Below are 12,482 nucleotides of genomic sequence, written 5' to 3' on the forward strand. Positions count from 1 at the left end.
AAGAACACAAAAAGAGAAACTGATAAATAAGAACTATGAGGGTTTCCTAGCATCTGCTACAAATATATTCGGTAAAAGTAACAAAGTAATATTATCCTTCCTAAATATGCTTTCTGTTAGATACTGGGTTCGTTGCTTGATTGACGAGACGAGGCAAGTGAGTTCAGCAAACATCATTGTTTATTTGGTTGCAGGAACTGAACTGAGGAACAGGGCTGCAAATGCGGCAATTTATACCCTGGCCTCTAGGTGGCGGCCAATAGGTTTAAAGCAACCTATTGCCACCCTAGAAGCAGCCAATGGCAGCACTGGAGACGGGTTGTCTGAGGAGCTGGGAGCCATTAGCCAGCTTCCCTGCTTGAGCAACCTTCCAGCAATTAACCCCACGTGATATTTCTAAGCAAGACAAAGCCCAGTACATTACACTTTCCATATTTATTGAACTATCATTTCCATAGCTCTTTTTATACTGTATGAGGATACATTTTTACATTAGCCTTTCTGTACATTGGCTTTGAAGTTATTTTAATAGTAGTACTAATAGGAGATAAAATCATTATGATTTTGTACAATAGCACCTTCTAATGGCAATATTGAGCAAAACATTCATTAGCCTTATAAGACGACATTCTGGGACATTTACTTATTTTTTTGACTTCATAAAGTTTACTTTTCCCAGTATAGCTTACAACAAATGAAAATCACCACATAGTTTGAAAATATTCTAAAATAGTAATGAAAATACTATATAACACACATACACACAATAGGCCTATGCTGCACTTCAGATCCAAAATTGAAAAGGTGCTTTGACGTAAGACATGGGTACACACCTTTCACCTTTTGGTGCTTCCTTAAAGAAACTGCATCTTTTCCTGGGATCACAAATAGTTGTACACTTAAAGGAATTCAGGGTGCCTGTCCTTGTTTTGATGATGTTCTCATTGCCGGGGAATCCCCAGAAATATTGGCCAACAGGCTCAGGGCTGTGTTACAAAGGCTACACGATGCGGGCCTCAAGTTAAAGAAAAACAAATGTAGTATTGGGGTTTCTTCAATGGAATTCTTAGATTTCCGTATTGATGCTAGTGGAATTCACCCCGCTGAGTCAAAAGTTAAGGCCATCAAAATGGCTCCTAGGTCACAATCAAAGGCAGAACTGCAAGCATTTTTGGGCCTCCTGAATTTTTATCACACATTTCTACCTCATAAGGCTGCAATAGCTGAGCCCCTCCACAGGTTACTTGATAAAAAAGCCCCTTGGAAGTGGACTGAATTACATGAAAAAAGTTTCCAGAATCTAAAGGCCCTCCTTTCAGATAAGTCCACTGTCACTCATTACATTGAGTCTAAACCTGTTTGCTTTGCATGTGATACATCTACCTACGGGGTGGGGGCAGTCTTAAGCCACATTGAGAAGAATGGGGATCAAGTTCCTATTGCATTCTATTCTAGAAACTTATCTGCTGCTGAGCATAATTATGCACAGATCGATAAAGAAGCCTTAGCTATTGTGGCTGGAGTCAAAAAATTTCACGATTACAATCATGGCCGAAATTGTTGGCACCCCAGAAATTTTTCCAGAAAATCAGGTATTTCTCACAGAAAAGTATTGCAGGAACACATGTTTTGCTATACACAGGTTTATTCCCTTTGTGTGTATTGGAACACAACAAAAAAAGGGAGGAAAAAATGCAAATTGGACATAATGTCAAACAAAACTCCAAAAGTGGGCCGGACAAAATTATTGGCACCCTTAACTTAATATTTGGTTGCACACCCTTTGGAAAAAATAACTGAAATCAGTCACTTCCTATAACCATCAATAAGCTTCTTACACCTCTCACCCGGAATTTTGGACCACTCTTCCTTTGCAAACTGCTCCAGTTCTCTCTTATTGGAAGGGCACCTTTTCCCAACAGCAATTTTAAGATCTCTCCACAGGTATTCAATGGGATTCAGATCTGGACTCAATTGCTGGCCACTTCAGAACTCTCCAGCACTTTCTTGCCATCCATTTCTGGGTGCTTTTTGACGTATGTTTGGGGTCATTGTCCTGCTGGAAGACCCAAGATCTCGGATGCAAACCCAGCTTTCTGACACTGGGCTCTACAGTGCGACCCAAAATCCTTTGGTAATCCTCAGATTTCATGATGCCTTGCACACATTCAAGGCACCCAGTGCCAGAGGCAGCAAAACAACCCCAAAACATCATTGAACCTCCACTATATTTCACTGTAGGTACTGTGTTCTTTTCTTTGTAGGCCTCATTTCATTTTCGGTAAACAGTAGAATGATGTGCTTTACCAAAAAGCTCTATCTTGGTCTCATCTGTCCACAAGACGTTTTCCCAGAAGGATTTTGGCTTACTCAAGTACATTTTGGCAAACTGTAATCTTGCTTTTTTATGTCTGTATCAGCAGTGGGGTCCTCCTGGGTCTCCTGCCATAGCATTTCATTTCATTTAAATGTTGACGGATAGTTCGCGCTGACACTGATGCTCCCTGAGCCTGCAGGACAGCTTGCATTCCTTTGGAACTTGTTTGGGGCTGCTTATCCACCATCCGGACTATCCTGCGTTGCAACCTTTCATCAATTTTTCTCTTCTGTCCACGACCAGGGAGTTTCACTACAGTGCCATGGGTTGCAAACTTCTTGATAATGTTGCGCACTGTGGACAAAAGCAAATCTAGATCTCTGGAGATGGACTTGTAACCTTGAGATTGTTGATATTTGTCCACAATTTTGGTTCTCAAGTCCTCAGACAGTTCTCTTCTTCTCTTTCTGTTGTCCATGCTTAGCATGGCACACACAGACACACAATGCAAAGACTAAATGAACTTCTCTCCTTTTTATCTGCTTTCAGGTGTGATTTTTATATTGCCCACACCTGTTACCACTGCCACTAATGGATCCTGATCCAGCCCCCGCTGCTAAAATATTGTCTATTCAGGATTTACCTGAGTTTCCCCTCTGTGCTGGGGATATTGCTGCTGAGACTGCTACAGATAAACTTCTGAGCAGAGTATTATCATGGGTACACATGGGCTGGTCGGAAAAACATCCAGGCCCTGAGTTCCAAAGTTATTTTGTCAGGAGACATGAATTGTCTGCACATAAGGGTTGCATATTATGGGGCAACAGAGTTATTATTCCCACAACTTTGAGGGACAGAGTCTTACATTCCTTACATGAAGGCCATCCAGACATTGTATGGATGAAAGCGTTGGCTAGGAGCTACCTGCGGTGGCCTGGCCTGGATAAGGCTGTAGAGGATCAAGTTCATGGTTGCTATACCTGTCAGAGGTCTAGGTCTGAAATGCCTCAGGCCCCAGTTCATAGGTGGGAGGAAACACATACCCCCTGGTCCAGGGTTCATATTGACTACGCTGGGCCTTTTCAAGGACAGCTTTTTATGGTAGTAGTGGATAGCCACTCAAAATGGCTGGAAGTAGTTCCAGTCCCTAATATGACTACTGCTAGGACCATCCAGGTGCTGAGAAAACTCTTTGCAACACATGGGTTGCCTTGGCTTCTGATAATGGAGCTCAATTCACTGCTGCTGAGTTTCAGGCTTTTCTCAGAGCTAACCTCATCAGACATGCTATGTCTGCACCATTTCACCCCTCTACGAATGGACAAGCCGAACGCATAGTGAGGACAACGAAGGAGGCGCTCAAGCGCATCATCACAGGTGACTGGCATCATAGACTGGCAGATTTCTTGCTCTGTCAACACACTACACCCTGCACAGCTACAGGAAAAAGTCCTGCTAAGCTTCAACGGGGACGACGATTGATTACTAAACTGGACAGGTTGTATCCAGACAGAGTGGCATTCGAAGCCTCTAAACCTAAACCCCCGAGGGGGCTGCAAACAGGTGATTGGGTGTGGGCCAGGAACTATGGGCCTGGAAACTTGTGGGTTCCTGGTCAGGTGGTCAAAGAATCCGGACCCCTATCTTACAAAGTGGGGTTGGAGGGAGGGCAACTGGTCAGAAGGCATATTGACCAACTTAGAAAAAGATTCCAGGCCAGCTCACACCAGTATCACCAGGGTTTTCCTTCCTCAGTGGAACTTGATCCAGAAGAGGAGCATGGCAGCTCAGAAGTGCAACATGGAACCCCTGACCAGGCAAACCAGCCGAATTTCAGTGACTGTTGTGCACACTCTACTAAACAGTCAGACTCTGGGGTGGGCCCACCAGAAGAGGCCAGCCAGAGCAATGCAACTCCCCTAGACACAGGAGCTCAGGGGGACATGGGTCTACCCAGCCCACTGGGTAAGATGGTAGACCCCAAAGTGACTGGAACCCCTAGGTGATCATCCAGACCACATAAACCTCCAGCATATCTTAAAGACTATGTTGTAAAATAAAGTGATGTGTAACTGTATGACAATCTGCTACTATCTACAGAAATTGGGGGCACATTTAACTGCTGTATGGCATGCTCATTGAGACGTTTTATCTCTTTGTAGTATATCGCATTGTTACATCGTTCTTTAATATCTTTGTAGTCCACTCTACAAGACACGTCTGAGAAGGTCGCGTAAGGACTTCTAATTACCTTAGCTTACAAATCATCACATTTAGTATTGTTTAATATTATTCATTTTGGGCCTTGACAATTGTCAAGGGTATTATAGTCTGATCTTAGGAGGGAGGGTTGTTATGTACTGGGCTTTTGGAATATTACCACATGCTCTTCCGTTGGTTCTCCAGCATCTCAGATAGGACAGCGCCAGTCCTGCTATTGGTCAACTTTGGACGGCAAGTATAGCTTCAATCCGATTGGTTAATACCATAGGGCCTGGCTATATATTGAGGCAGGGCGAATCCAATCCCTCAGTACAGTTTCTGTTTAAATAAAGTATGTGTTCATCTGTACTCCTCTGCGTGTTCTCATTCCTGCTCATCAGAGCCCACGACATAATAGTGCCTAATGTACTTCACTGGCAAGAATATTCACAATATTTATTTATTAAATTTATACGCCACCCTCTCATTGGGACTATCACTAAGAATGTCTATTTCTTACAATGCTTGCTGTTCTCCAGAATGGATGGATATCAGAACATTCTTCTAATTATGTCTTTTTAACAGCTTCAGAGAAGTGTCCTAGATATTCAACAAATGAAACATTTGTACACATGGAGGATAACCCTTTAGAAATAACACTGCTTTTCAGTCAATAACAACAACTTGCTTTGGAAAGAAGGAAAAGGCAAGCATGTGACTTACTTCAGATCATCTTCAGAATCATAATCTACATGCCTAGATGGTATAGCTGAGATATCAATTGCAGACTGACATGTGTTGATATTACTACTTCCTGAAGATGCTAATGTTTCTTTCCTTTTTCTTTTCCCAAAGAACTTTTTAATAGATTTAAACTTTGACTTCTTCTTTCCTAGGTGAATAGGTATTAATGAGAAATAATTACTTTTATTCAGTGTTTTCAAAGAGACACAAGGTCAGAACAAAATGATATGAGAATCGTTTTCCAACCTGGGCAATTCCTCAATTTTTATTCCTAAAATTGACTGCAGCTTTCATTGAAAGAGATATGAAAACAGGAACCAGAAATTAATGATACTAAAAGAAAACTAACTGTTTTTCCCCAAAATTGATCATCTAAGTTACAAATATAATTCTGGCTTTAAATTATACATACAGGAATAATTAATCTAACCTAACTTGAAATTGCTAAATGTCCATTCCAAGTTTAGAGAATGTCTCAATTTACTCATAATAAAATGTAAGCTTCAGAATGAGCATATTTTTAACTATAGAGGACTATAAGCATATGAATATTTTTCTTTAAGGTGTTATATTTCTTCCACATAACATAGTTACACTTTCCTATAGATAAGAATCAGTGAATTCAGTGCAGTTCTTTTTCAACAGAACAGAATTGTACCATAGAATTGTACCACCAACTAATAAAACAATGTTTAAATATGTTTGTTTTTAAATATGCCTTTCATTATTTGGTCACCAAGTAAAATGGTGTTTCTAAATACTTACAAGTCAGGAGATACCATCTTGATCTTTAAAAAATAAGGTAATGTTACTCGCAAATGTGAACATACAACAACACATAGCTTCTTCTTTGGAATAATTTCCATTCAGATACAAATCATAAAATAGACAGGTTGATTAGTTATATACATTTTAACTGACTATAGTGCATGAAGATTAAATTGGATAATTGACCTAAAACAAACAGAGTTCCTATTCTGCACAGCAAAAAGAATTGTTAGTAGTTATCAGCATTTTCTCAAACATATAACTAAAAAGAGACATTTACCTGAAACCTCTTCCCCAAATCCTTCTGCTTCTTGAAACTTGATATCCATTGACCTTGTGAAATTCATATATTGTAGTAGTCTCTATCATAGAAAAATAAAAAGTAACATTTGAAAGTTAAATGCATGGTTGTTGTTTTTTTGACAATTTCTTACTCTTGACCACACTCACTTGATCAGCTACGAACCCTAGTTAGGGTGTCCCATTCAATGACCAAATCCTGGTCATATTTTTAAAAAGGATTTTTTAATTGGAATAATCCTCTTACTCAGTTTTGAAAAAACTGGGTGGCAAGATTATTATAAATGCATCAATATGGTGGTATTTTAATACAATATTGCTTAGTTAGAGTAATTGACACTATCTGTTTTCATAGCTGAATATTTTAACAGTTAGTTAATCCCTGAAATATATCATTGCTCAAAAATGATTTAGAAACTGCTTGCTTTGTTTATTTGCTACCTCTCAGTGCCCTTCCTAAAATTTAATTACAGGTAGTCCTTGATTTATGACTAAGGAGATCCTCAGTCATCTGGATCATGCTTTTTTCTCCCCAAAAGGCAACTAAACTTTTTTTTTTCCAAATAAAGTCCAGTTGCCTTTTGAAAAGAAAGAAAAGCACCTTTGGGACTTGACTTACGACCATATTTGAGCTGAAATTATGGCCATATATTGTGCTGATCATTAAGAAGGTCATATTTATTTATTAAATTTATATGTCACCAAGCTCCCTGATAGAGTGACTCTGGTATGTGACCAACCCAATTTTACAACATGTTTTGCAGCAGTTGTTAAGCAAATCACCATGGTCATCAAGCAAATCCACATTTATTAAGCAAACCCTGGGATTTTTTTGCTTAAAACCAGAAGTAAATGCCAATTTCTAGAAAAAAAATGTTGTGAAACAGTCATGTGACTGTGGGATGCTTCAAATGGCCACAAATGCAGTCTAGTTGGTGAGCACCAAAATGTGATCACATGACTGGGGGTAGTGGTCAGAATTTTGAAGTTCGGTTGTGTCTTTTTTTTAGTTTTGTGGGCTATCTGTAAATTTATTGACCATTTTATTAGGGGTTATTGCAAGATTTTGGGGAAGTCTGAAAATCTTCCAAATGTCTTTGATCATTCCTGCCCAAATTACAGATACATTTTTAAAATATATTTTATTGATTTTTTACAATAGCAATCTTTATTGCTTAGTAAACAGCATGTTGTCTGAGTTCATATATTTTTAAAAAATAATTTCTAAAATTCCATAATCAATATATTAATGATATATTTCTTTGATCTTCTCTTCTTCCAGTAGTATTCTACTTTGTCAACATTAAGCGAATATAATTCTTAATACTTTTGATACATACAAGGTTTGATATAAACATTTTTCTTGTGTTTATACAAATAACAATAACATCCAGTTTAAATTTTAGCTAATTCTTAATTCTTAAATAGAATAATCAAATGTCTTTTAACATCAAAAGTGGGATCTATAAACCAAATTTCCATTATGTATGTGCACAAATTATAATGTCTAAAATATGCCTAATAGATACATAAACACATTCTAGTTCTATCTCATAAACATTTTCTATTTTAGATCCTGACAGATCACTGATTACTAAAAGGATAAACTTTAATGGTTCTAAGAACTCACTTTTTAAATCTAACTCGGGCTTTTCTTTTTTTGCCAATCAGGTTTCCAAACCAAGGCCTTTGAATTGCCAGATAGGTCTCCCTTCGCTCCAATACATATTGTTTGAATCAAAGGAAGCCATCTAGCCATCAGTGATTCACAAAAACCAAACCATTTGTAATAATTATGTTGTTGCCCTGTTAGTTCTAGTCTTTGTATTTGCTCTAAAAACTTTATCTTCAGTTCGGTCTGGATTCCTCTTCCATCTGGGTTCATCTGTTTTAAGTAAAGAGTCTTATCCAATTTTGTAATTAAAGCTTGGCTATCCAGGCTTTCAGGAAACTGTTGATCTTCCACGTCCTCTATGTTAGCATCACTATCTTGCACATAGTATACTTCTAATGTTATAGGCTTTTTTAATGGAGTCAAACGTTGAATATTAAGTTTTCCCATAGTTTGTTGTTGGCGCTTAAGGTTATTTGCCATAGCGATAGTTCCTTGTACTTGTAGAGTTGTCAGTTCTTTGGATAGTTGTTGCTTATATTCCTCTGTCTCAATAGTAATATTTTCCAATTTTGTTATATTCTGAAGTATAAATACTTTAGTTGCAGTCTGGGTTTCAATTTGTGACTTAAGGTTAGCATGTAAATTATTAAATCTGGAGATAGACATCTCAGTGACTTTGTAGATTGTTTCAAGTAGGAGGTTATAATCAAGCAAGGTTTGTGGCTGATCCTTCTCCATTTTGTAATAACTATAAATAGTACTTGGTGGAGGCTATTTTTCAAACAAAAATCAATAAGAGTCCACCTCCACAAGTCTAAGCCAAATTCATCTCCAACTGTTTCAGGTTTTTATCTTAATGCCAAGGTCAGTCCAAAATGTAAGCAAGCTTGTGTGCCAATAGTATTCACTAGATATCCCCAGAGTACTTTAAATCGTTTTCAGACAGTATCTTTTTATTTATTGCTTTTTGTCCCCTTTTTTTAGACTAACAGGTAGAATAGTCTATTTCTGTAAATATAGGAACTTTGGGCCAAATGTAGAAAGGCAGTAAGTCCAATAAATCAGTACAATTTAGTAAAAGGCTTTTTCTTTTTTCTCCCAATGTAGAGAAAGGCCACTCTTAAGGAGGGTGGGGGAAAAATCCCTTCCCTCTCTCCTCGCAGGGGGAAGCAAATTCAAGAAGCTTTTGACAGGGAAAGTAGACAATTAGGAAAACAAGAAGGCAATTCTCACCCAGTTTTCAAGTGCTTTGTTGTGCTTTTGGCTTCAGCAGGAAATGGCTAAATGATGGTCCATGGGAGTGGCTGACCCTTTCTTCTTCAGTTCAGAGAGTAGCTCCAAGCTGACGGGAGGGCCACCTGCCTTCTACCGCTGACTGGAGAGACCTCTCACCCACTCATCGCCCCTCCAGGGTGACTTTTGACCCCTTTACAGGGGCTCCCCGATGAAGAAATCCAGGCAACACGAGGAGCAATTCCCTCATGCATCTGGCTGCACTGAAAATTTGGAACCAGAAGCCCACATATAACATCTTTTCTGTTCTGTTTCAATTGTATTTGTAAAAGTCATCTTATTAATTCCTGTTTTCAAGATTCTTATTTAAGCTTAATTTCCCCTCAGTATTCAGACCATTCTTATCAGTCATAATTTTCTCAACTTTTCATTCACATATACCATCCCATTATTTTTACATCTCATATATTATAACAAATACTATACTACTTATATATCTTATCCCTCTTACTGTCAGGCCCTTTTATATTCAAAATTTATCTATTCTTTTAACCATATTCAAATAAGTGTTTAATCATATAGTACTCCACCTGGTAAGTTGAACTGAGTCTCTTGAATCTAACTCTAGACTTCTTCTTTTGCCATGTAGCTGTCCATATTAGTATGTTCCACTTGCCAGGGGATTCTTCCTCTATTTACATCGTGGTGACCAAAACTGGATGCAGTATTCCAGGTGTGGCCTTACCAAAGCATTGTAAAGTGGTATTAGTACTTCACTTGATCTTGATTCTATCCCTCTGTTAATGCAGCCTAGCACTGTGTTGGCTTTTTTGGCAGCTGCAGCACACTGCTGGCTCATACTGAAGTGATTGTCTACTAGGACTCCGAGGTCCCTCTCACAGTTACTACTATTGAGCAAGGTACCACCTATACTATACCTGTGCATTTGATTTTTCCTGCCTAAATGTAGAACCTTACTTTTTTCACCATTGAATTTCATTTTGTTAGATAGCGCCCAGTGTTCGAGTCTGTCCAGATCCTCTTGTATTTTTCTTCTGGAGTATTGGCTATTCCTGCCAGCTTGGTGTCGTCTGCAAATTTGATGAGTTCCCCATCTATCCCCTCATCCAAATCATTAATGAGGATATTGAAGAGCACTGGGCCCAGAACAGAGCCCTGGGGCACCCCACTACACACTTCCTTTCATGTAGATGCAGTTCCATTGAGGACCACACGCTGAGTATGGCCTGTCAGCCAGCTACGAATCCATCTGGTGGTGATGCTATCTAACACACATTTTTCTATCTTATCAAGTAGTAGGTTGTGATCTACTGTATCAAATGCCTTACGGAAGTCCAAGTAAATTATATCTACAGCAAGTAAATTATATCTACATTTGTGAATATTGTTGGGAATAGGAAAGACAAGTTAAGTAGAATTTTTTGTCTTCCAAATTCTAATGATTCTCCTGGCAGCCCTATAATCCATTTTGTTACATTTTCTTTCTTATCCTTAAGTTTGTTTTGAAGTCCTGAAAGATAAAATATCTTTTCCATTTTCATTGTTGTGACAAAATCTTGCAGATTTTCTTTTGTTTGTATTAGCTTTGGTTCTCTTCATTTGTAGCTTCCCCATTTGGCTCACATTCCTCTGGTTTATGTTCTTTTATCTGATTTGTTTGTTCATTCTTTATTGTTGTTTTCTGAGAGTTTTTTAATTGTAAGTTTAAGTTGGAGATGTGCTCATTTTATGTCATTAAAATTGTTTTTAATCTCATCATTGTTGTTGTTAGTTGCGAAGTCGTGTCCAAACCATCGCGACCCCATGGAAAAAGTTCCTCCAGGCCTTCCTGTCCTCTACCATCTTCTGGGAGGGTGATGTCTGCTTTTTAGTGTGCTGTCTAGATTTGCCATGGCTTTCCTCCCCAGGAGCAAGCATCTTTTAATTTCTTGGCTGCAGTCCCTGTCTGCAGTGATCTTGGAGCCCAGGAAAATGAAATCTGTCATTACCTCCATTTCTTTGCCATCTATTTGCCAGGAATTGAGAGGGCTGGATGCCACAATCTTGGCTTTCTTAATGTTAAGTTTCAAGAGAACTTTTGCACTCTCCTTCTTTACCAGCAACAAGAGGCTCTTTAGTTCTTCTTCACTTTCTGCCATTAGAGTGGTATCATATGCATATCTTAGGTTGTTGATATTTCTCCTGGCAATCTTGATTTCAACTTTTGATTCATCTAGCCCTGCCTTTCTCATGATGTGCTCTGCATATAAGTTAAACAGGCAGGGCGACAGTATACAGTGGTTCTGTGTCCAGTTCTCACTGTTGCTTCTTGACTCACATATAGGTTTCTCAAGAGACAAATAAGATGGTCTGGTACTCCCATCCCTTTAAGAACTTGCCACAATTTGTTGTGATCCACACAATCAAATGCTTTAGCATAGTCAATGAAGCAGAAGTAGATTTTTTCTGGAACTCTCTAGCTTTCTCCATGATCCAGCGTATGTTGGCAATTTGATCTCTAGTTCCTCTGCCTCTTCGAAATCCTGCCTGTACTTCTGGTAGTTCTTGATCCACATACTGCTGGAGTCTAGCTTGTAGGATTTTAAGCATAACTTTACTAGCATGTGAAATGAGTGCAATGGTGCGATAGTTGGAACATTCTTTGGCACTGCCTTTCTTTGGAATTGTCAGTCCTAGAAGAGATCAACCTTGACTGCTCTTTAGGAGGCCAGATCCGTAAGTTGAAACTCAAATACTTTGGCCACCTAATGAGAAGGAAGGACTCACTGGAGAAGAGCCTAATGCTGGGAAAGGTTGAGGGCAAGAGAAGAAGGGGATGACAGAGAATGAGGTGGCTGGATGGAGTCACTGAAGCAGTAGGCGTGAGCTTAAAGGGACTCCAGAAGATGGTAGAGGACAGGAAGGCCTGAAGGAACGTTGTCCATGGGGTCGCGATGGTTCGAACACGACTTCACAACTAACAACAACAATTTCATCAATACTCTTTCAGATGTGAAATCTTAACAGTATTCATAATTTTTAGATTTAACCATACTGTAGTATTATTAACTTCATTTCAATATATTTCTGTCCCCCATAAACATTAATTTGCTGCTTCCATCTATGAAAGGGTGGGGATGTGATCCCCTCCTCACTTTTGGAGAATTTTTTGCTTCTTGGGGATCTTTTCCTGGAAATCAGTTACAAAATAGGAGAAAGAAGATCGATATTCTCACCCAGTTCCAAACATGCTGTTCACAGTTGTTTTGGTTAGTGCTTTTGTACTTCAGCTGCCGGTAGCTT

The 12,482-nt window shown here is 38.9% G+C and overlaps 1 protein-coding gene across 4 annotated transcripts in view; it reads right to left on the bottom strand.

The window, feature by feature from the left end:
* The window catches only part of CRACDL (CRACD like), a 49,119-nt gene that overhangs the window by 20,026 nt on the left and 16,611 nt on the right, over positions 1-12,482 (bottom strand). For all 4 annotated transcript variants that reach the window (XM_083361540.1, XM_083361541.1, XM_083361542.1 and 1 more), the window contains exons 3-4: positions 6,312-6,393; positions 5,243-5,411 (exon numbers count right to left, since the gene is read on the bottom strand). In XM_083361540.1, coding sequence (XP_083217666.1) covers positions 5,243-5,411; positions 6,312-6,378 — 236 coding nt within the window. In that variant the 5' untranslated portion in view covers positions 6,379-6,393. The remainder of the gene's footprint in view (positions 1-5,242; positions 5,412-6,311; positions 6,394-12,482) is intronic.

The sequence above is a fragment of the Vipera ursinii genome (genome assembly GCF_947247035.1).
Source record: "Vipera ursinii genome assembly, chromosome: 4".
NCBI classification, from domain to species: domain Eukaryota; kingdom Metazoa; phylum Chordata; class Lepidosauria; order Squamata; family Viperidae; genus Vipera; species Vipera ursinii.